The sequence below is a fragment of the Dama dama genome, chromosome 20, assembly GCF_033118175.1.
Source record: "Dama dama isolate Ldn47 chromosome 20, ASM3311817v1, whole genome shotgun sequence".
Taxonomy (NCBI): domain Eukaryota; kingdom Metazoa; phylum Chordata; class Mammalia; order Artiodactyla; family Cervidae; genus Dama; species Dama dama.
This window is the reverse complement of record NC_083700.1, coordinates 98,657,248-98,680,838: the sequence shown is the minus strand read 5'-3', so window position 1 is coordinate 98,680,838 and position 23,591 is coordinate 98,657,248. Positions and strand designations below refer to the sequence as shown.

General features: G+C 51.9%; 2 protein-coding genes and 1 non-coding gene across 15 annotated transcripts in view; 1 reads left to right on the top strand and 2 right to left on the bottom strand.

Annotated features, from left to right (window-relative positions):
- Positions 1-2,247: 2,247 nt before the first annotated feature.
- On the top strand, positions 2,248-11,395 carry DMAP1 (DNA methyltransferase 1 associated protein 1). The gene is made up of 11 exons (XM_061122112.1): positions 2,248-2,386; positions 2,517-2,666; positions 3,188-3,279; positions 3,529-3,724; positions 9,172-9,330; positions 9,446-9,613; positions 9,886-10,071; positions 10,171-10,242; positions 10,546-10,618; positions 10,763-11,058; positions 11,284-11,395. The coding sequence occupies exons 2-11, from the start codon at positions 2,562-2,564 to the stop codon at positions 11,341-11,343; spliced, it is 1,407 nt and encodes a 468-aa protein (XP_060978095.1). The 5' UTR covers positions 2,248-2,386; positions 2,517-2,561; the 3' UTR covers positions 11,344-11,395.
- A 510-nt stretch (positions 11,396-11,905) lies between these two features.
- Positions 11,906-23,591, bottom strand: part of ERI3 (ERI1 exoribonuclease family member 3) — a 128,877-nt gene continuing 117,191 nt past the window's right edge. For all 13 annotated transcript variants that reach the window (XM_061122121.1, XM_061122125.1, XM_061122119.1 and 10 more), the window contains one exon: positions 11,906-12,431. In XM_061122121.1, coding sequence (XP_060978104.1) covers positions 12,349-12,431 — 83 coding nt within the window. In that variant the 3' untranslated portion in view covers positions 11,906-12,348. The remainder of the gene's footprint in view (positions 12,432-23,591) is intronic.
- Positions 17,193-17,299, bottom strand: LOC133041912 (U6 spliceosomal RNA). The gene has a single exon (XR_009689449.1). It is a non-coding gene; the product is annotated as a U6 spliceosomal RNA (small nuclear RNA).

Here is a 23,591-nt window from a genome sequence, read left to right as displayed (position 1 = left end):
TCTTGATCACAGCACGCACACACCACCTTCCCTTCCCCACAGTTTCTAAGACGCCCCTGAAAATAGGGCACATGACCACTTGCTGGGAGAGCCCAGAGAATGAGAAAACCCAGTGCCACACTTAAGGAGTGCATAGTCTTGTTGAGGAGAGGGGAGGACGGGGAGGAGGGGGAGGAGTGGAGGGGAGAGAGAGAAGGGAGAGAAGGAAAGAAGGAGAGAGCCATTCTGAGGGATTTCCTAATGACAGCAGCTAAGGCGGCACTACAAGAAAAGGGAAGAAACCAGGCCATGTCCAAGACAGAAAGACAAATGATTACTCTTAGGGTAAAATCCAAACTCCTCACTGTGGCCCCTAGTGCGTACCTCTGATCTTAAGTCTTCCTATTCTTCCCCTCCTTACCCAACGGCCGCCACAGCAGCCTCTTTTCTTTATGTCCTTTCAACATACAGTGTTCCTTCCATCTTAGGGACTTTGCACTTGTTATTCCTCACATCTGAAACACTCTTTCCCCAGGTATTTTGTTGCTGTTTCTATCATTTAAACCTCTGCTCAGATTTCAGCTCCCTGAGAAACTTTTCCTGACCACACTATGTTTAGTCCCCTATCCTATTACCCTATTTAATTTTTTTCATAGCTTATACTATCCCCATGAAACTTACACTATTTTATTGTTCATATACTAGATATGAGCCCCGTTGGGAAATATTTGTATCTCATTCACCCACTGCATTTCCAAAGCCTAGAATAACACCTAACATATACACACATTGGTGTACCACATCCTTGTCCTCACAGAAATTATTCTATCAGGAGAGATATATCTTAAACAAATAATCAAGCAACACTAACTACAAGCAGAATCAAGTGTTTGAGGCTGAGGTGCAGGACCTTTCCCACTGCTTTGTCCATTTCTGGCTCCAAGGACCGTTCCTTTACCCTGTGGGCATTTGCTGCTGCAAGACCCTGGCTTCCCCTGGAAACTGATTACAGCTCAGAGCATTCACCCAGGAAGGAGGCCTCAGAAGCAGGGCAAGGTTTGTACCTCTAGGGCCAGTTCTCCAAACTTTTGGGATCTAGCTAGGTTTGTGGCTGCAGCAGCAGCCTCCCCCTCCACCTACCTAAGTCAGAACAGGATACAACATTGATAGCTGACTTGTGTGGGCTGTCTGCTCCTCCTAGATTTTTGACAAACCCCTGGCTTGGGGTCTGGTCTCCTTAATACCTTACAACAGCGGTCCCCAACCATTTTTGCACCAGGGACCAGTTTCATGGAAGACAATTTTTGCACTGATTGGGGTGGACGGGGTGATTTTGGGATGCTTCAAGCACATTACATGTATTATGCACTTTATTTCTATTATTATTACATCAGCTCCAACTCAAATCATCAGGCATTAGATCCTGGCGGTTGGGGACCCCTGCCTTACAAGCTCCACTCCATCTCCCATGCCCAATGCCCAGAGTCCTCCATGTCTGCAGGCTATTTTGCAGAGGCTGAAGTTAGGAGCTGCTCCCCCTGTCCCTTCTGCCCTTCCTCAGGACCTTCTGCTCTTGAATTCTCTCTGTCTCTCTCCAGGAAGATCAGCAAGTTTCTTCCTTTGTGGGATACTTCTTCCAGTTGCTACCTGCTTGGGGCTGTGCTCTTGGACCTCTTTGGAACCAACACTAATGCAGCTAGCTCCCAGACAAGTGAAGTTTCAGAAAGCTAGGCTCCAGTAAATTCCCACGGACCCCGATCCACAGACAACCCCATCAGAGGAGGTACAAGCGAGGGTCCACACCTCACACCATCTTGGGAGCCCCCCTGGCAAGCTCTGCCTTGTCTGGTTGATCTCTTCAACGCTCAGCACAATGTCTGGCACGTACTTAGCACTTAATGAACAGAGGCAATTAACACCACTAATTCATTTAATGGAGAACGGCACCGTGTTAATGTTTTACATGGATTATTGGCACTTCCTCTACGCAGGTACCATGACAGTTTTCACTTTGAAGAAACGAGTGTAGAGAAATTAAGCAACTTCCAAGGTCACAAAACTGTGCACTCCCTTTTCATTGTGCGATGGCGCAACGCAGAGAGAAATGCCAACGCAGAGGGAAAATGCCAGAACCCCAGGCAGTCCAAGAAACCGGCGAGCTCCTGGGAGACAAGGTGGATTACAGGCTCTGAGCGGCCAGTAGTTTTCATACTGGGTTGCCAGCCGGCTTGCTTTCCGCTTAGCACAGACCGGAAGCGTTCCTGTCGGCCACGTTTCTGGCTCGCACGACCGGAAGTTTCTATCCGCGGCTTTAAGGAGATAGTGGAGCCGCTGGGCCACAGCCGGGAACCCTAGCTGTGGAGGCTCTGAGACTTAGGAGACAGCTGGAGCCGTTGGGGAGACTCAGGTGACGGGACACTGGCGGGGTCCCGACCTGACCCTGGGCCACTGTCGTCCTCGCGGCCCGCCTCCTCACCCCGCCCCCACTTGGGGCTGAAGTGGCTCCGCCTCCTGATCTGAGCCTGGTCCCTCTTCAGGCACTGACCCTTGACCTCAGGGCGCTCCCCCATCCTTTGGGCGCGATGGCTACAGGCGCGGATGTCCGGGACATTCTAGAACTCGGGGGTCCAGAGGGAGATGCAGCCTCTGGGACCATCAGCAAGAAGGACATTATCAATCCGGACAAGGTAGCAGTGCTGCCTGGGAGTTGAGTAGCGGGAGTGAAGTGGTGAGGGGGAGTGACAACAGAAAATGGGGGCCACACTGGAGTGAGACGGGCGGTAAAAGATGTGACACAACGGGATAGAGAGCATGTGTCACCTTGGTGAGGTGGGACGGAGGAGGGGGACACCCGTGGAAAGTGGTGGGAACCAAGAAGGTGTGACACGTGTAGGAGAGGACCTGGAGAGTGTGACGCTTGTGTGGGATATTGGGGGGAGGGGCATCAAGTCAGGGTGACCGTGCTGAGATACTGGAAAAGTATCTTCTCCTCTGACAGGTTAGAGGTGTGGTGGGGAATGACCCGCTCAGACCCAGGTGCCCCGCGAGTCAGTTTCTGTACCTTCAGAGTGTGTCATGATGTGTCATAGTGTGAATGTGTGTCGCTGTACCTGTAGGTGCTGGTTTGTTCAGGGATTGAGCTGGGCTAAAGAATTTTCAGGAAAGGGAGTCTAGGCTGTGGTTCCTCTCCTGTGGTTTCCCTCCCCAGAAAAAGTCCAAGAAGTCCTCGGAGACACTGACCTTCAAGAGGCCCGAGGGCATGCACCGGGAGGTCTATGCACTGCTCTACTCTGACAAGAAGCAAGTATTAGAACCCCAGGGCCCCAGGCTTAGGCCCCTGACCAACCTGCCTGTCCCTAACTCCTGATTTTCCCGGCCAGTTTCCTCCCCACCCAGGGCTCTTGCTTGCCTGGTAGGATGCAGGAGCTTGGGTGTCTCACTCCAGGACGTGACTTCCTTGCTCTAGGGTAGATCAGCAGTCTGGGTTTAAAGGCTCTTTTCACACCTTCTGACTCTATAATCTCTCACCTCCTTAAACCCTGCTCCCAGGGATGCACCCCCGCTGCTACCCAGTGACACTGGTCAAGGCTACCGCACAGTGAAGGCCAAGTTGGGCTCCAAGAAGGTGCGGCCCTGGAAGTGGATGCCATTCACCAACCCAGCCCGCAAGGATGGAGCCATGTTCTTCCACTGGCGAAGGGCAGCAGAGGAGGGCAAGGACTACCCCTTCGCCAGGTTCAATAAGGTGAGCCACCACTGTGGGGACATAGGCCAAGGGTATGCCCACCTACTCTGAGCCACATGCCTGAGCTCTCCAGTCTCCTGGTTGTCTCCAGAGGCACTCTCAGACCAGGTCTTGACCATGTTTGCTCACTCAGTCCTTGGGACACATGCCTGCAGGGTCTTCTCTGCCCATGGGACCCTGTCCTCTCCTAGCCCTGCTCTGATTTTTGATGTGCTGCCTTGGCCTTTCAATCGTTGCTGTTCTTCAGAGCTATGTCCTAGGTGCTCTACTCTGCTCACTCTCTACTTTCTCCCTAGTGTGTCTCATTTACAACATGACCTCAGTTACCCTCTGTATGTTACTAATCCCAGCTTAATATCTCCAGTCCAGAGCAGCAGTTCCCATATATCCAGTCATTTGCTTACCTCTCTCCCTAAAGGCCCCACAGGCACTTCAGATCAAGTGGATTCCCGTGAGCAGAACTTCCTATCTTCCCTCTGTTGCCCACCCCTAAACCTGTTCCCCGCATCAGTGAATGACACCACCGTCCACCCAGTTACCCAAACCAGAAATTTGGGACTCATCCTTAATTAATCCTCCTCCTTTAGCACTCATATTATTTCAATCAACAACAGGACAAAGGAAGTAGGGAAGACATACAACAAATGTGGAAACAAATAAGTTGGATTCTTTCAGATAGGAGCAATCAATAAAATGAAACCAGGATATGAAATGAGATAAAGAGTGAACTTGTAGATGTAGGGGAGGCCTAATTTAGTTAGGGTGGTCAGGGAGGGCCTCTCTGAGAAGCTGGGATTTGAGCTAGACCTCAGTGATACATCTCATCATGAGGCTTGCTTATGGTTTCTGTAATAAATGACATCTGCCTATCTCCTTCATTCTCTGTACCAGCACCCTAGTCCACGCTGATTTATCTCTGGTTTAGATGACTGAGGCTCAGATGGAGCAGGGCCCTACCCAGACTCACCCAACCAGTGAGAAACAGAGCTGGGCTAGGCTAAGATTCTCTAGGCCATTGTTTAAGCCACTGCACAATATGGACCCCAGTCCCTGCAGCTTAGAGCAGCCTAATCTTTGAGCCTGATAGCCCAAGGGGCTTATAGCTGGACTCCCAAGCCCTGACTTCTTTCCCCTCAGCCAGTACATCCACTTGCACCTGGACACGTTCCCCTGAATGGCTCACAGGCTTCTCAGACTCAGCATGTCCAGGTGTGACCCATCATTCTCTCCCACAGCCCCAAATTGTTTTTTCTCCACCTCACCACCATCTTAGGGCCCTCAGGTCCAGTGGAGGGAGAGGCTGGAGATGTAAGAGTGAAAAGGGATATCCAAGAGGTAAGAGGTTTGAAGTGGGGGAGGAAAGGTTAATGAGACAATTCAAGGTGAAGACAAAAGAATGTTCATTTTGTATTTTGTAAATACTACTCCATGCCAGGACTTCCCTTGTGGCTCAGTGGTAAAGAATCCACCTGCCAGTGCAGGAGATGCAGGTTCGATCCCTGGCCTGGGAAGATACCCTGGAGAAGGAAATGGCAACCCATTCCAGTATTCTTGCCTGAGAAATTCCATGCACAGAGGAGCCTGGTGGGCTACAGTCCATGGGGTTGCAAGAGTTGGATATGACTTAGCAACTAAACTATATATGTGTGTGTGTATATATATAGATATATATAGAAAATTATTCTTTTCCGTTTTAGGTTATTACAAGTTAATTGAATATAGTTCCCTGTGTTATGCAGTAGGACCTTTTTTATCTGTTTTACATATGGTAGTTTGTATCTGCTAATCCCAAATTCCTAATTTATTCCGCCCCCATCCCCATTTGGGAACCATAAATGTGTTTCCTGTGTATGTGAGTCTATTTCTGTTTTGTAAATAAGTTCATGTGTATCATATTTGGATTCCACATATAAGTGATATCATATGATATTTGTCTTTCTCTGTCTGACTTCTCTAGTTGCATCTGGGTTGCTGCAAATGGCATTATTTCATTTTTTTATACGGCTGAGCAGTATTCCATTGTGTATATATACCAGTTTTCTTTATCTGTTCACTGTCAGTGGGCATTTATGTTGCTTCCATGTCTTGGCTATTGTGAATAGTGCTGCTGTGAACATAGGGGTGCATGTATCTTTGAAATTAGAGTTTTCTCCAGATATCTGCCCAGGCGTGGAATTCTGGGTCCTGAAGTATTGAATTGACTCTTAAAGGATATCACCAGGTAATAGTAGGAAAGGAGTACAGTCACTTGTTCAGGCGGAGGCGTCATCATGAGCAAAGACATAAATAAAAACCAGTCATGTGTATGGGATGCTGTGGGAATTTCCCTGTTGATGAAGCCTGAAGTCCAGGACAGAACATGGTGGGAGAAGAGGCCTGAGAGGCTAGCAGGGCTGGGTCAGGCAGGGCTTGGCAGCCAGGCTCAGGAATGGGCTTTGCGCTGATGTCTTTGGGGAGCCACTAGTAGGTTTTAAGTAGAATGGTGTCAAGATCAGATTTGAGTTTTAGAAAGATTGTGGTGATTATGGGTGGAGAATGAAGCTGAAGTAAAGTAAACTAACCATCTTCCCGTCAATGCTGCTCATTCCTGGGGTCACGCTTTCAGTCTGTGGCTCTCCAGCCGATTTCTTGCTCAAGCCAGCAACACAGGAGTTACCTGTGACAGCATCTTCCCTCACCCCTTATGGCCAGTTGTCACAACCTGTGATGTTTAAAGCCTCTCAAGTCTTTGCCCTTTTCTTTACCTTCTGCCACTACTGCTTTATTTCAGGCCTCTTCACTTCCTACCTGGGTTATTTCTTAAACCTGCCAGTTGGTCTCCCAAGCTCATATTTCACCCCCTGTCTTCACTGTTGCCAGGGTGGTCTTTGTAGAAGAGAATCATGACCATCTCACTCCTCTCTTTAAAACTAATCTTTCTGGCTCCCATCACCCACAGGATGAATTCCAGACTCCTTAGTGGGCGCATAGGCCTGCAGCAGCTCACCTCTGCTGACTCTCCATGCTCTCTCAGGCCTTTCCCTGTCTTGCCCTTTTCTTGTTCCCTTAATGTGTCCTGATGCTTCAGGGCATTTCTCTCTCATCACTGTTTACGTGGTCCCCCTGCTTAGGATTCTCTCTACTGCAGTCCCTCACCAGTTCACTGCTATTATACTTAACCTTAGGGCTGAACCAGGCTTCATTTATCTCTTCCCTGTCAACCTTGTCCCAGGCTGAATCAGGTGTCACTCATTACATCGTAGGCATACCTTTGTCATCAATTTTGCCTCACTGTACTAAATTAGTTTTGCAGCTGGACTGTGAGCTCTGAGAAGGTAAGGCCCATCTTACTCAGCATTGTGTCCCTAGCATAGGTCTAGCAGGCCCATGATGTTAATAAATATCTGCTGATCTCTCTTGCTTGACTGTGAACTTCTTTTTATTTTTATGGCTGTGCCATGTGGCTTGCGGGATCTTAGTTCCCCAACCAGGATTCAAACCTGGGCCCCAGCAGTGAAAGTGCCAACTCCTAACCTTTGGACCACCAGCGAGTTCCCTGATCATGAGCTTCTCGAGAACAGGACCAGCTACACTATTCCTGAGTATATTTTTTTAATTAAATGGAATTAAAATGCATAGGAGGGATACTTAACCAACTGCAGAGAGATCAGAAAGATGAGAAGTTATCTAGGTAGAAGGAATGTGGAAGTGAGAAGGCATTTCAGGCAAGAATAACAAAGGCTGAGGGGGAGAGCCTGGTATATTCCAGTAACTGCTAGTCACTAGGCTGGAACTTAGGGTCCATGAAGGACAGTGGCTGCAGAGGGAGGCCAGGTCACTCACCATGTGGTCACTGATTGATTCAATAAGTATTCATTGATACCTACAGTGTGCAGGTCCTGTGCTGAACCCAGAAGGTAGGAAGTGGTCCAGACAACCCTTGCTCTTGGCAAGTTTGAAAATTATCTAGAAGGCACTTTAAAAGTATCAGGGAGCCTTTGAGGGGTTTCATAAAGGATGGTTGGGTAACATCAGTTACATATGCTAGAACAGTGCTTTTCAAATTATCTGTGATAAAGGACATTTTTAAAAATTTCCCAATTCATCAGAGACTACTAAAGATAGTAAAATTATAAGACAAGACAAAATATCAGTCTGTTTCTTCTAAGTTATTTAGCAGCATATGATGCTGTAAAATTGTTGTAAAGCTTTCTAAACGCTTACTCTCATTTCTGTACTTACTGTAGACCAGGTTTGCAGCAGCACTGGTCCAAAGGCTGCCCTTTAGCAGTGTCAGAGAGGTCTCATCTTGGCTGCAGATGGAGAATTGCCCGGAAGAGGATTAAATGGAGGCAGAGAGACCAGTGGGGAGGCTGTATCTCTATCCAGGCAAGGGGGTAGTGATGGTCTGGACACGGGCATGGCAGTGGAGAATTGGGAGGTAAAAGCCACAGATTTGGGAAAGAGGAGGGGTTCAAGGGTAAAGGTAGGAATTAAAGATGCCTCCTGGGGTTCTGGCTTGGATGATGCCAACATTGAGATCTGGACTGGAGGAGATAGAAGTTTAAGGGAGCACAGTGAGCTCAGTGCTGAACATACTGAAATTTTTTTATTGAGGTATAACTGCTATATATATATATTAGCTTCAGTTTAGAACATAATGATCCCCTATTTGTATATATTGTGAAATGGTCACCCCAGTAAATCTAGTTAACATGCATCACCTGAACATACTGAGTTTGAGATGTATGTAGGACCTCCAGTAGGAAATGTCCAAGAGGCTGCTGGACATAAGGGTTTTGAGAGCCATTGTGGTCTTTGATGAGGAAACTTCCCTGGTCCAGCCTAGTACTGTCTCCTTCCTGGGGTCTCTGACTGACAGACCCAGCCCATAGTGGTGCTGTTTCCCCTGAGGGAGGTCTGGGGGACAGGGCATGGGGGTTGGGATGGGGGTTTATGTTGGAAGTAGGATTCAGGTGCCTTTTCTATAGGGATTTAACCTTGGCCAGCTTGGGGAGCTGCAAGTCCCCTTGTCACCACTGGGTGGCAGGAGTGCTTCAGACAAGTGTTCCCTGCTAGGGGCTCCTGGGCCTTTCTCTGGAACTTAGCCATCTGCGCTACTCCAAAGTTGACCCTTGGACTCTACAGACACACTTACCCGTGGACCCCTGACCTTAACCATGGGGTCAGGAGCATGTGTTTTGTGCAGTTGGTCCTGGAGTGGATCCAGAGGTGGTGACAGTCCTGGAGCCTGCCAGGGCCTTTGGTCAAGCTGTCAGTTTCTTTCCTTGCTCTGGAAACATCATCTCCAGGGGTCCTGTGCAGGGTCCCAGGCAGAGGACTTGCTTTTGTCCAGCGCAGGGATTGGCAATAAACAGGAGGGACTGTGGTCATGGGGCTGCAGCCTGTAGGACGTGCCGTAACGTGGGCATGTCCCCTGTCCCCCACCCCACCCCCCATGCCTGTAGACAGTGCAGGTGCCTGTGTACTCAGAGCAGGAGTACCAGCTCTACCTTCATGACGACGCTTGGACAAAGGCAGAAACCGACCACCTCTTTGACCTCAGCCGCCGCTTTGACCTACGTTTTGTCGTTATCCATGACCGGTATGACCACCAGCAGTTCAAGGTGAGCTGGTGCCGTGTATTTGCATGTGTGCCCAACACCCAGGCCCGACAGGCCACTATCTTCATGCCTTCCTTTTCACACACATTTGTCTCTCTCTCTCCGTGTCTGTCCTCAGAAGCGTTCTGTGGAGGACTTGAAGGAGCGGTACTACCACATCTGTGCCAAGCTTGCCAACGTGCGGGCCGTGCCAGGCACAGACCTCAAGATACCAGTATTTGACGCTGGGCATGAGCGACGGCGGAAGGAACAGCTGGAGCGTCTCTATAACCGGACCCCAGAGCAGGTCAGCCCCGAGTCCCACAGACTCTTCTCCAGGCCCTGAGACCCCCTGACCACTGCCTCCACCCTCCACGCCCTCAGCTCCCCTACGGCCCCCGCCCCGACCCCATCCAGTCCCTCCCCTCACCAGCCACCCTCCCTGCTCTCATAGCCCTCCCCTCCCTCCCGGCCCCCGGCTGCTCAGAGTCCCTCCAGACAGCCCAGCACCCCTCTGTCTCCTGGTCCCCCTCGTTGCCCCTCGAGCTCCACGCTCCTCTCAGCGCCTCTCTTGCCCAGGTGGCGGAGGAGGAGTACCTGCTGCAGGAGCTGCGCAAGATTGAGGCCCGGAAGAAGGAGCGGGAGAAGCGCAGCCAGGACCTGCAGAAGCTGATCACAGCGGCAGACACCACTGCCGAGCAGCGGCGCACGGAACGCAAGGCCCCCAAGAAGAAGCTCCCCCAGAAAAAGGAGGCTGAGAAGCCGGTGTGGAGACTAAGCCAGCCCAGCTTAGGGTGGGGGGCTGGGACTAACATTGGGCCCTCTCCCTGTGACACCCTGGTCTCCACAACTACTCTTCCTCAGGCTGTTCCTGAGACGGCAGGCATCAAGTTCCCAGACTTCAAGTCTGCGGGCGTCACGTTGCGGAGCCAGCGGGTACGTGAGTCACCTTCTTCACTGTGTCTGGGCCCTTGGCTCTACGGCCTGAACACTGTAGGCCGGGGGCCTGGAGCAGGTGGAGGCGGACACACCAGGATCTCAAGGGGACGCCAGGAGCTCACAGCTTTCAGCCTGTTCCGCTTACTGCTTGTTTCCTTCTGTGACCCAGAGCTGCCTCTAGGGGTTAACTTCTCTTCTGGCCCTCCCCACCCCACCCCCTCAGTTCCTTTTGTCTCTTTCATTCTAAACTGCTTGTTGGGAGAGGGTCCCGCTTAAGCTGAGCTGCCTGGGTCATTGCAGATGAAGCTGCCCAGCTCTGTGGGACAGAAGAAGATCAAGGCCCTGGAACAGATGCTGCTGGAGCTGGGTGTGGGTGAGTGTGGAGGCTGGGCCCCTCAGGAGGGACCTTCCACCAACTCCTGCCCCCCCACGAGGCGAGGTTGTGGATGAAGGCTGGGCAGTAGGGGGCAGTTCTTGCTGCTGGCCTCCCACCACTGCGCCTCCTACCCGCCCGTAGAGCTGAGCCCGACGCCCACGGAGGAGCTGGTGCACATGTTCAATGAGCTGCGGAGCGACCTCGTGCTGCTCTACGAGCTCAAGCAGGCCTGCGCCAACTGCGAGTACGAACTGCAGATGCTGCGGCACCGGCACGAGGCGCTGGCGCGGGCCGGGGTGCTGGGCGGCCCCACCACCCCGGCCTCGGGCCCGGCCCCAGCCCCGGCCGAGCCAGCGGCGTCTGAACCTGGTCTCGGCTCCGACCTCAGCAAGGACGCCATCATCGATGTGGTCGGCGCACCCCTCACGCCCAATTCGGTAAGAGGCTGGACTGACCAGGAGAGCTGCAGCTGGCCCTGCTAGTGAGCACATGGACGTGCATGCATGGGCCCCGCCCCCTCTAGTGCCCGAAACAGGGGTCATCGCTGTGAGGGGTTCTGAGAATGAGTGGGTGGCCAGTGGGCGTCACCTTCCTGACTCAGTATGAAGCACATGCACCAAGCCCGAGCCCAGCCACTGACTCGGCACCTCGTGTCTCCTCAGAGGAAGCGGCGGGAGTCGGCCTCCAGCTCCTCTTCTGTGAAGAAAGCCAAGAAGCCATGAGAGGCCCACGGGGTGTGGGACGCTGCTGTGTAAATAGAGCTGCTGAGCTGGACTGGGCTGCCTCCTTTTCCTTCTCATCACTTGTGACGCCCCCGGCTGGGAGGGTGGCCAGGAGGGGTGGCCCTGGGGCTTGCCTGCGCTGAGGCCCTTGGCAGCCCTTTAACCACTGACCAGCTCCCCGACCTCCTGTATCTGGGAACACCCGTCGTTTTACACTCAGGTTGGAATCGCCCCTCGGCCTTTTGGCCAAGATCACGTGTACACTCAGGTTGGTTCGCACACAGCAACGACTGTACATCCCAGCTGCTTCTGACAGCCTCGTGCTCAGTCGGCACCTCGTGCCGCCGCTCTGTGTGCATGCAGAGAGGGTCTCAGGTACTCCACTGATGCCAGCTCTACTTACTGGTGGCTGTCCCCCACACATCCAGACGCCATCAGGCCTGGCACCACCTGGTGTACGTACACACACACACACACACACACACACACACACACACCACCTGGCACCACCTGGTGTACGTACACACACACACACACACACACACACACACAAAACCAGGGCCTCATTTCCCCGACTTTATTCAGTGGCACGTTCACAGCGGGGATGGGGGCAGACACAAGGTGGGGCCTGATCTGTCCTGGAGCCCTGGGGGCACCACACACCATGCACTACAGATGGGAGGGGGCACAGGGGGGCTCGGCGGCCCCGGCAGAAGCCTGTGTACTGGGAGGAGGCGGTGAGGAGGAGGTCCCCCAGCCCAGGCCCACAGTGGGAGGGGCTGATACTGGGCTGAGGTGGAGAGGTGGGGGCAGGGGCACAAAGTGTCTGTTCCAGAGGGGCCAAGGAGCCAGGCCTTACCCAGGGCAGAAGCCCACGGGGCGGGCTGGGGGACACTCTGGACGCAGAGCTGTGCCACTCCCCCTTTGCCCCTCTGGTGAGGGAGAGGAAGGTTCTGGGCTGGGCCAAGCAGCTACCCTGTCCTGCCCCATCCCATCCTCGGCCAGTCAGAACGGCTTTGACGTCTGCTTGAAGATGAAGCCTCGATAGGCGAGTGTCTTCATGATGTTGGCAATGTTCTTGCAGTCATCTAAAAGGAGGGAGAGGAGACAGTTAGGTGGGCCCCAGATCCTTCCCCTGTGGGCCCACAGGTGCTCCTAAACGGGTATCGTGGGAAGCAGGATCGGATTCAGAAGCCAAAGGCTCTAAACCAGGGGGGTCCTATCCCCAGGTGGCAGCATCTCCAGCTTCAGGTTGGGTCGGCAGGAAGCCTGGTCTCAGGGCCTCTCAGTCCCATAATTCATGCTGGAAATTGGCCGGCGTGTCCCGCCCGGCCCCAGCGGTGATGTATGGGCGCCGTCGCAGTAAGAAAAAGGCAGAGTAAATGTGTAATTTCTCCCTTGACGGCCCCCGGCCGCTGGGCGATCCTTCTTGTTGCCGCCGCGTGGGGACGGCCCGTCCGCCACACTCCGTCTTCCCGCCACCCGCCTTGATGTCTCCATTTCATTACTGTGCGGCCATTCATCACGCCCATGGCCAGGGTGACTTTGCCGGCACTTGCGTGTGTGTGGGAGACGCAGCCCAGGACATAATCACTGGTGACAAGGCACGAGCCTTGGCACTTCCAGTCGGGGCCCCAGGCTCACATGCTCTAGCAGCAGCTGCCTGGGCGCCGGGTTCTGTGTAGCCCTGGCCAGCAGAGAAGAGCCAGGTCTGTGGTCCTCTCAGGCCCTGGCCAGCAGCCCGTGGAGCTCAGCCCAAGCTCTCCTCCCCAGGCAGGCTTCAGACCCTGACTCTGGCAGTACCTCAGATTAAAGACATGTGCGCCTGTCAGACCCTGGTGGTAGTGTCCTCAGTATTGATTCCCATGAGAAACTCCACGGTGAAAACCATCCCAAACCCCAGATGCGGGTAGCCACAGGCGCAGGTGCTCCTGGAGCCTCAGTGTCATGGTCAGGGACCAGGACTTCCCTCACCACCCCCTCCCACATCCCATAGGTGCTCACACAACCGGGACCTCAGTTGCCACAGCCCTTACAAGATGGATGCTAGGACTGCAGAAGTATTGGACGTCGATGTCACCATCAGGTGTGGGGGGGTGGTAAGGTCAAGGTGGGGTCAGGAGGCCCTGCATCTGTCAAGGACCAACCCCTTCCAGTGAGCTCCCAGCCTCTCCTTGCCAGGATCTTAGACTGGGAAAGGGGACCGACCAGAGCGGGGATGACTATGGGTGTGGGGCAAGTCTGCTCAGGCCAAGCCTTATGCCATCAGCTGGACCCCAGGTCTGCAGACCCTGCACAGGGCAGACACGTCACACAGGGTCCTATTTCTCAGAGCTCAAAATGAATGTAGCCAGCTGGGGTGGATGTGGGCACAGACAGGTGACCCCAGGCATTTGGGAAGCCATGAAGGCTGGTCTGAGGCAGAACAGTGCGAAGACAGATGGGTGGGTGGTGGCGGCCATGGCAACTCCAGACGTGACCCATCCCTGTGGTTTATGGGCCGGACACGCACCCCGCTCAGCTGCCGCCCCGTCATTTGTCTCCCTTAGTGTGTACGCCGAGTCTGTGGGGGTAGGGGGTGGAGGGAGGGGGCTGTGACAGGAGGAGCCAGGCAGTCGGGGGAAGGGGAATGGGACAGGAACGGCTGTGCAGGCGGGGCGGGTGTGGGAGTGGGACAGAAAGGCCTTACAATAGGGTCCAGGAGCTGTGGTTGACAGGGTGATTTTCTTCCCAGGTAAATCTGGCCTTGTCAGGGCACCTCCAGTCCTTCCTGTCTCTGACACTCTGGGGACCATGGCCACTGTGCATATTAAGAATAAGTCCCCTCGTTATCTGCAATTACCCAGCGGCCACACACCTCATTTCTTCCAGCAGAAAAGAAAATTAGTTTTCTATTGACTTCATCTGGCTCCTCCCTCGTTGCTGGACAAATCGCTCAATCTGCCTCCCCTGGCCCAAGTGAATGTGCCCAGCCCCTCCCCCCAGGCCACCAGCCATCCAGTGGGCGAGCACTGACCTCCCACCTGTGCCTGGTCTGGGGCTGGGCGAAGGTCCACGCACCCCAGTCTCAGCCCTGACCTCTCCTCACTCTACACCCCGGAGGGGTTCATCCACATCCCGAGCTCCAGCTACTCCTGAAAACTGCCTCCTGAGCTCCAGACCACAGATCCAGACACCTCGGGAACATCTAGATCCACACACAAACTCTAAATGGCCAGCCGTGAGCTAGTTTCCCCTCCCCAGCTCCTTCACTCTCCCGTGTTCTCCATCACAGTGAATGGCACCCCGAAATGTCCCAGAAGAAATCCAATTCAAGTCTGGCATCCTGCCTTCTCCCCAGGTCCAATCCAGCATGAACTGCAGGCTTTGTCGTCGTCCTCTGTCTCATCTTCTTCCCTTCACTCTGGCACCACCTTCCAGTCCAGAGCCCAGCATCTCCTGCTCTCCGACAGCAGCGGCTTCTCTTTCTCCCCTTTAATCCATTCTCTCACAGCCAGAGTGATCTTTCTCACACAAATCTGATCACAGTCCTTCTCTCCTTAAATCTCTTCAGTGGCTTCCCTGCCCTCAAGTCCACACACTCATTAGACTTCAAGGTTAAAGCCCTGCAAAACCGGATCCCTGCTCTCTCTGGTTTCACCCCTGCCACGCTCTACCCTCAACCCCCGGATTCCAGCCCCGAGGGGCCACTTACTATTTTCTGAAAATGACAAAGTAGGTTTTGGAGTCAGACCTGTTTCTAGTCTTAACTTCGCCCGTTGGCTGTTGCCCTGCGGCAACTGCCAAGTTTCCCCAAACCTTAGGTTCACCGGGATGATAAGAGGTGCTACCTGAGTGTTATGGGAGGAATCAGCGAGTGAAACCGCCACATGTCTGCACATGCTTTATGTTTGGAATATCTCCTCTCTTGATGGGAAGGCAAGGATGCTAGTTTTCAGGATGGTCCAGTGGTGAGAAGGTGTGTACTGTACAATCTGTGGCATTGGTGACTTAGGGGCCTTGGTGAAACCACTTATCACTCATGCCACAAACTCTTGACTACTGACTTCGTCCACCAGGGATTCCAGAGTCTAACTTGTTGCAACTGGTCTATCATAATGAAGAGAGACCCAGACTGGGCTCATCCGGCAGGTCAGTACTATTGCAGTTTTGGGCTTCCAGCCCTGGAAGGTGACCGAAGAGTCAGCACTCCACTGATCAGCACAGACACAAATCTGGGCTTTTAATAGTAAATTCAGATAGAGCTCTGGGTGAGCCTGATAACAACACAGCCTCCCAGAAAGTCGTCAGCTCGAAGCCCTGGGTTAGCAGTCCCACCCTGTGGTCCATCACTGAGCAACTGGGAACAGCCTGAGGCTATTCTGGGGGGTCAAGAGCAGGGAGACTTGTGCCCACACCGGAGGCTTCTAAGAGTAGGTCTTCCTCACTTCCAAATTCTAAAAGACTAACGTGTTTTTATGTTCCTGCAGGATCAACTTGTGACAAGACTGCCCTCATCTTTTGGGGGGCATTAACATTTTTAATGTTGGAATTAATTCTTAATGTTTTTATATTGCCAAGGCTGTAATGGGGGGGGGGGGGGCTAGTTGCATACATCCCTCAAAGGTGAGTAGGGTCAGCACTTAACAGGATGAGCTTGCTGGCTGGGCCCAAGGGTAGTCAAATACCTGCTTGGCAAGGGAGCTGCTAGTGGACGGTGGCTCAGATCGCTCAGGACAGCCTGTGAAAATTCACACAGAGCAGTCCCCTGTGGCTGACATGCTCCAGCTGGTACCCTTGTCTGGGAACTGAAGGAAGACAGGATGCAGAGCCTGGGCCAGGGCCACCCTCAGGAGGGAAGGGGCCCCAGGAAGCTCTTGGTGGGCCATCTATTCACACACATTCATTCAGCAAATACACCGACACCTCCTGTGTGCCAGGCGCACAGACCCATGCTGGGCCACAGCCTCAGACCCTGCAGCTCCCTGCCCTCGAGGAACTTCAGAGACTGCACCTACAACGCTATGAGAAAAGCAGGCACCAAAAAGGGCACTTCATTCAGTCCAAGGATCAGGAGAGGGTTCCTGGGAGGAAATTAAAAAAGCAGAGGAGGCTAGCCAGCAAGGTGGGGAGGTATTCTTGGCATAGTGAACAGCACAGGCACACTTTCACAGGGGAAATGAGTGTCCCCTCAAATTTAAGATGAGCAGATGGTGGGTGGGGGTGATGAGGAAGAGACAGGGAAGCAGCCAGGTCAGCACTGGCTGGCTAGAGGAACCCCTGCAGAGCCCCGAATGCCAAACTATGGAGCTTTAATTTCTTTTTTCTAGGAATGATGGTGAAGACACATGTTTGAGGAGCATGACAGGCTCCGATTTGAGTTTCAGAATTATCTTTTGAGGCCTGGAGGGGTCCTGGAGGACTGACCAGAAGGCAGAGACACCAGCTAGCAGACTGTACTATGTATTTCTGGTCCAAGTCAGAAACAGTGACCCAGAACAAGGCCAGTGATGGTGGAGATGAAGGTGGAGAGATAATGGTCATGTGGAGAAGCAGATGGAGGCAAGAGATTTTTAGGAAACAGAATGAGCAAGACTTAACGAGGGGACTAGGAGGGCTGGAGGAGGCACAAGTCTAAGATCTAAGTACTACTCACTGTAATAAGGCAAACAGGAGAAAGTACAGGTTTAGGTCAGTGGTGAACTCAGCTTCAGATGTATTAAGCCTTGAGACTTCTATGGGGCAACTAAACTTTTTTGGGACAACATTTCTTTTATGGCTTTTGGGCATTGTAGCTTGCTTAAACAGGCCTTCCCTATCCCAGTGTTACTAGAAAACTATCATATATTTTCTTTTTTTTTTTCCTTTATAAAAATATGGAACACTTCACGAATTTGCGTGTCATCCTTGCGCAGGGGCCATGCTAATCTTCTCTGTATCGTTCCAATTTTAGTATATGTGCTGCCGAAGCGAGCACTATCATATATTTTCATCTAATACTTTGTTTATAAAAGCTTTGACTTTTTAGTCTGCCTGGAATTTATTTTTGTATGCGGTGAGTAGAAGATCTAACTTGCTTTTTCCCCTAGTGGCTAGCCAGCTGTCTTATCACCACTGACTGAACTGCCCACACCTGCCCCACACTTTTGAAATGATCCCTCTATCATATATACAATTTCCATACGTGGATCTGTCAGAGCTAGGAAAGAGAATGAACATGAAATGATCAAAGAGTCAAATCATATTGAGAGGACACCCGGAGCAGAAGGGTAACAAGCTGCTGACTTCACGAGGCCGTGAGGCCTAAAGGAAGACTCAGACACAACCTGGGGTCCCCTGCCTAAAACGCTCAGCGTGGCGACACCCTGTATAAGTGAGCTCCAGGGGCCGGTGAGGGACGGGCCAGAGCACACGGCGCAGGGACCCACAAGATGGGTGGAGGGAACAGCGCCAGGAGCAGGAACCACGACAAAGACGACGGCAAGAACCTGGCACAGGTCAACATTCTAGGACCTCATCCTGTCTCTGCCTCCTTCTGCTAGGACGTCTTGGCCGCAGCATGCCTGAGCACAAAGGGTCAGTGTGACTGCCAGAGCAAATTCGTTCCCAGCCCCACGTGGGACGTACTTACTCTAAAAAGCTATTTGCTGCTTATCTGAAACCCTAATTTAACTGGCATACTATGTTTTTATTGCTAAATTGGCTACTGGGTGCTGGGGGCAGCATCTCAAGCTATGGCTGGGTGCAGTTCAGGGTACAACAGCAAATGGGAGCTCAGAAGACAGGAGACCAAGGCAGGGAATACAGGACTAAGCCAGCAGGGGGCCCCTGTGTACCCCTAGATTCTGGGTTCGAATCCAGACTCCACCACTGGACAACTGTGTGAACACGTGCAGCTTACTGTACTTTATTTAACCTCTCTGTTTCAGATTCTTCTCTAAAATGGGAATAATAATGATAATTATAGCAACTACTTCCCTCAAAGGGTTGTTAAAAAGATGAAATGAGTTTTTATTTGTGAAGTGCTTAAAACAGTGACTGGGTTAGTTATTATTAGTAGTATTGGTAGTGTTATTCCAATAGTATCCAATGATAATATTGTTATTCCAACAGAAATACTCTGCCATTCCCCGACTCCCATTCCTTGTCCCAGACACAGCCCACACAGTCCCCTGGACCCACAGACAGGGTGACCTTGGCCCACTGGAAAACCCCCACCCCAGACACAGATTTCCTTCTCCCCACCAACAGGGCTCCTGCAGCTCCCTCCCCTCCCCCGCAGACAGGGCCCTCTTAGCCTCAACTCCAAAGTGACCCCTTCTTCCATCCCCGCCCCCCACATCCCCCCTCCACCCCACCGAGGTGCCTGGAGGTGCCACAGGGCTGATGGTGAAGGATGACGGTGGTTCCACAATAAGGGGAAAAGGCAATTTCATCTTGATTAGCAGGCGATTTCTCTCTCCGTAATAAGCGCGCTCCAAATAATTAGCGTGTTTTACGTAATAATGAAATTACAGAAATGCAGTCCACTTATTCAAACAACTCACCATTACCATATTTTTAAATATTAGACTTAATTAGAGTTTATCACTTCAGAGAAGTATGCGGACCGAAGATGTTTTTAAAAAAATCCTCATAAAGTGTTTATTAAGCGCTGGTAAAGCTGGGATAATGATGTGTTTGGAAATTAAGGCAATCAAACACTTACCGCCGCTCCTGGAGGCCGGGCATGGAAATGAGGCCATTACACGCCCATTACCCGCCAGCTCGCAGCCACTTGGGGGGCGGGGAGAGGATGCGCCTGGCCGAGAGGGCACAGTGCCTGGAAACGCCTGTGCCAACAGCCGGAGACAGCCTGACCAGTAAGCACAGAATCACTTGTAGGCCACTGACATGTGGCCACCAGGAGCCTGACTCAGACTTGGCCAGGCAGATGACGGGACAGGTCCCAAACGCCGAAGGCACCCAAGACTAACCTGGGTCCAGACTCCCAGGCCTGGCAGGACACACCAACTCCATTCAAACCCCAGTGGAGTGTGGGGACAGGCGCCTCATCGGGCAGCCAGAGAGGTCAATGAAGAGAGGCGGAAGCAAGGAAGCTGCAGACCCAGGTGTCCTCTCCCAATTCCAGGCCACAGAGGAAGGGGAGCTGCAGTGGGAGGGAAGGGTCTAGGAGGAAGTGGGGGACCGAGTCAGGGGCCAGGCTCAGGAACGCACCTGGGGACAGACCCGGATCGGGCAAAGTAGGCAAGAAGGGTGGCGGGAGAGAGGGGCGGGTGGCTCCAGGCCCCATTTATCCCGGTGAATAACTAATTCCAGAATTTATAGTGCTGGGTTTTTGTTCTGTGGCCATTTATATCTGCGAGGGGAGGAAATGAAGAGGCAGCGCGGACGCCACATCTTTCTGTGTTATTGCTTGTCTGCCATTTGCAAATCATTATTAATTGTGGGCCCTGGTGGCGGGCCGGGCGGGGGCCGGGCCGGGTACATCCACATAGCTCTTCATCAAGGACCCCAGCCGCTGCCCCAGAGAGCCAATTACCCCGCCCTGATTGGGATCAGATAAAGAGGGAATTTTTACAAATTAGGGAATAAATAGAATTTCCACACAGGGCGCGGGCAGGACCTGAGAGGCTGTAATGAAAAACCATCCGTCACCATCAGCGCGGGCTGGGCACGCCAGCCCCGGCACTCCCTCCCTCTGTGGGCCCGTCCGCTCAGGGGCCCAGGTGTACAGGTCCAAGGACACCCCAAAGCCCTCCGAGGCCTGGGAGCAGGGAGAGGAGTTCCCACTGGGGCGTGTGTACACCCTCCAGGCCCAGCTCTGACACTATCCCTGTTGCCTCATCCTTTCCCTGTCTGCCTCTCCCTCAGGGTCTTGACAGGAGGAGACTGAGGCAGTCCTGAGTTGGGGACCATGGGGCAGAGACCACATCCACGCCCCTCCAGCTATGGCAGCCCCAGGGCAGAGCCCCAGCCCCATGGACCAGTCACTCTGGGCTCCCATTAGCGCTCCTCCCCTTGGATCATTAAATATGTATATCTTATTACACGCCTTGTTAGAGTATCGAGCTCTATTGACTGATGATAAATCCTGAGCCTCGTCCTGGCCATAAATTTATCTGGAGATGATGAAGACTCAATAATCTAGTCAGGCAGATAATATCATCGGGCCTTAAAAAAGATCATTACATTATATGTCAGAATTAAAAGTGAAATACGCCGTAGTAACAGGGCGGCTGCTCTGGCCATTACAATGGGTGCCCGCCTCCCCCCACTCGTCCCCAGACAAGACCCCACCAGGGTAGAGGGGCCAAGAATCCTCACCTTCCTCTTGGCTCTGGACGCCATGGCTACAAGTGCTTGATAACCTAAGGCCAAGTGAAGAAGGCCTGGGGTGGGAGGGGAGCAGGGAAGAAGTGGCCACTAAGAACTGCTGGGCACACCTGCGATGCCTGGCAGCCTCTTCTGCCCCAACCAAGCTCCCACCTTAGCCTGTCCCTAGGGGTCTCCTGTGGAACTGTCTTCTGGGGTTCCTGGCATGGCTCCAGTGGGAAGGTGATGGGGCTTCACCTCCTTCCAGAATGGCCTGACCAATGAGGGCAGATTCTTTCCAAAATGAACACCCAGGATAGAGAGGTTAGGCTGCTTGTCTGCATGCCCCAGGCACCTATGACCTGGCCCCAGACCCCACAGGCCAGCAGCCTATCTGAAGTCTGTCCTGTGCGCACGCGCTATCGACACAGACCATGGCCACCTCCCTCCCGGGAGCCCTGCCTGTCACAGCCTCTGCATCCTGTCGTTTGAGAACCTTGCTGCCAGCCTCTTAGTGTTTGTTGTCGGCACTAACAACCATCTCCATTATGTCTTATTTTCACCCATTTCCACAGTCACACCCTCCACCTTGTTAACATCCTTCACTGTTCTTCCTTTGAAATACTAAATTCATATATCCCCAATTACTGACAATAATACGCTTTTTCTTCCCCCTCACTGGAACCTCAGAACCATTCAGATCCCTAATCTCTTCAGGTACATCCCCTCCCTGTCTTCACCTCTCTGCTCTGTCCACTGCTGACTGCTTACCCAACAGCCACTCCCTCTCTGCAGAGCCGGTGGAGCCCACTCCTCCCTCCCTGACCCAGGGGGAACCCCCAGAGTCTGAGCCATTGTGGGGATCCTACCCCGTCTCCAGTCATGGGTTTAGGAGAGGCCAAGCACTCTGGCTACTGGGATATGAGGGTAAGTTTGCTGAAAGACCTTCAAGGAAAATTTCTTGACTCTTAAGAAGAGAAGCATGAGGGGGAAATAGTCCTTTATATTCTGGCTGGACATTTTCATGTCTGTACATCTATCTGGAACCAAAGAAGCCATCTTCCAGCCTTGAGGGCAGTTAGTCTGTGAAGAACATGCTGAAGATAAAAGAACAGAAAAATGAAAAACAAAAAAACAAAAATACCTGGGTCCTTGATGACACTGCTGAGATGCTAAATGAACCAACCCTAGGATAACCTTACCTCTCTTATGATGTAATAAACCCTCTTATTTTTTAAGATTTAAGTTGGGTTTTCTTTTTCTTATAGCCAAAAACATAGTAACTGATACAGAATGTAAAGGCAGGAGAGAGAGAGTGAGAAAACAAATCGGGGGAGGCAAAGGGCAGCAAGGGCACTATTTGAGGCTAGGGAATTGGTAACCCCTGTTATGTTCTCTTAAAATATTTGCTCAAACTGTCTCCTGCTATATCTCAGGATATAGGCCATGTTACCATAAAGGCTAAAAAAAGTCAAGCTTAGGTGGGAACCCAGGAGAAAACAGAGGGAGAAAAATACAACTTTACTGAGAAAGGATTTTTATGTATGTGACATGCAATTTAAGTAGACTTTTTCAAAATCCCACAGCAACACAAAGTCAACAGACTCACTCACGGTTTCTTCTTTCACCTGTGCCCTTCTTAGCAATGTCACTTCCAATTTCTAGATTATCTCATGGTCCAAAATGGCTGCTGAAGCTCCAACCATCACACCCACATTTTAGGAAAGAGGAAGAAGGAAAAAAGCAAGACTAATGTACTTTTCAGCTGAGTCATTTCCCTTTCAGTATTGCCCCTGAAAGGGACAAGCGTGTTCAGTGTGTTCAGTCCCACACACACTGGGGGGCTTTCTTTTTATCTCACTAGCCAGAACTCAGAGATATAAACATCTAGTTGTATGAGAAACTTAAAAAAAGAAAGTAGTATTTAACTGGGTATACCATGTTGCCCCTAATTATCCAGGGGCTCTATTTAATGAGGAAGAAAGTCAATGGCTATTGGGTACATACCAAGTAGTTTTTGTCCAGGCAACATAACTGATACACCTCACTTTGGAGCCTGGATTCCACAGTCCATCATCTCAGTCCTTTCTTGCCGGTAGTTTCAACTCTCTTGTTCCCTTTTCCTCCCATCACCCTTGCATGGAAAAACCAAACTCTGCCTTCTTTAAGCCTGCATCTGGGCTGAGTGTGACTAGAGAAAATTGCACCCTTACAGATTCATGTGACTCATAAAATCAGAGCCATCAACCATACCTGGGTGTATAAACACCACCCCATTTTCTATGTGCCTGATCAGTGTGCACGCTCTCTTTTTCCTTACTGACAATTTCACATTTTCTCTACTTTTCACAACTCTCTAACCCTTACCCCCAACATCATCCCTGACTGCCTCACCCACACAATCTTGTCTCCTACTTCACAGGAAACAGAGAAGCCAGCCCCCTGCACCTGGGCCAGTCCTTGCCTTTCATACTGATATAGCAGAGGAACTGTCCTGAGGTCACTTATGAAGCCCACCCTCTTCCCAACTCTACCTGGCTTCTGGAGTCTAACCTGACTGCTTTTCAGGGATCTTACATTGTGAGTAACCCCCTTTCTCTCTGATATAGCTTCAGTGGACTGACTCGGGCCTTGAGACTCTTCTCTGGGTTTCAGTGACACCACCCTTTCTTCCCTCCCCTCCTCCAGCTCCCCTGTCCACTCCACCTTTTCTCCTTACTGTGACCGCCCCTACGAGACAGGCGCTGCTCAGAGCAGTCATTGGCCTTCTTCCCTTTTTACTCTCTGCACTCTCCCTCAGCAAACTTACCTACCCCTAAGCTTTATTTACCACATATCTTCTAATAGTTTCTAAACCTGTATACCTACTACCATCCTCTTGGTCCAGGCGTCAATCTCTCTCAACTAGGTGACATTACTGCCCCTTCTCCAGCTCCTCCTCCATGGTGTCCTTC

Coding starts and splice junctions, on each gene's coding strand:
- DMAP1 (XM_061122112.1), top strand. CDS start 2,562: ATGGCTACAGGCGCGGATGTCCGGGACATTCTAGAACTCGGGGGTCCA. Junction 2,667..3,187: donor ACATTATCAATCCGGACAAG/GTAGCAGTGCTG, acceptor TTCCCTCCCCAG/AAAAAGTCCAAGAAGTCCTC. Junction 10,243..10,545: donor TCACGTTGCGGAGCCAGCGG/GTACGTGAGTCA, acceptor GGGTCATTGCAG/ATGAAGCTGCCCAGCTCTGT.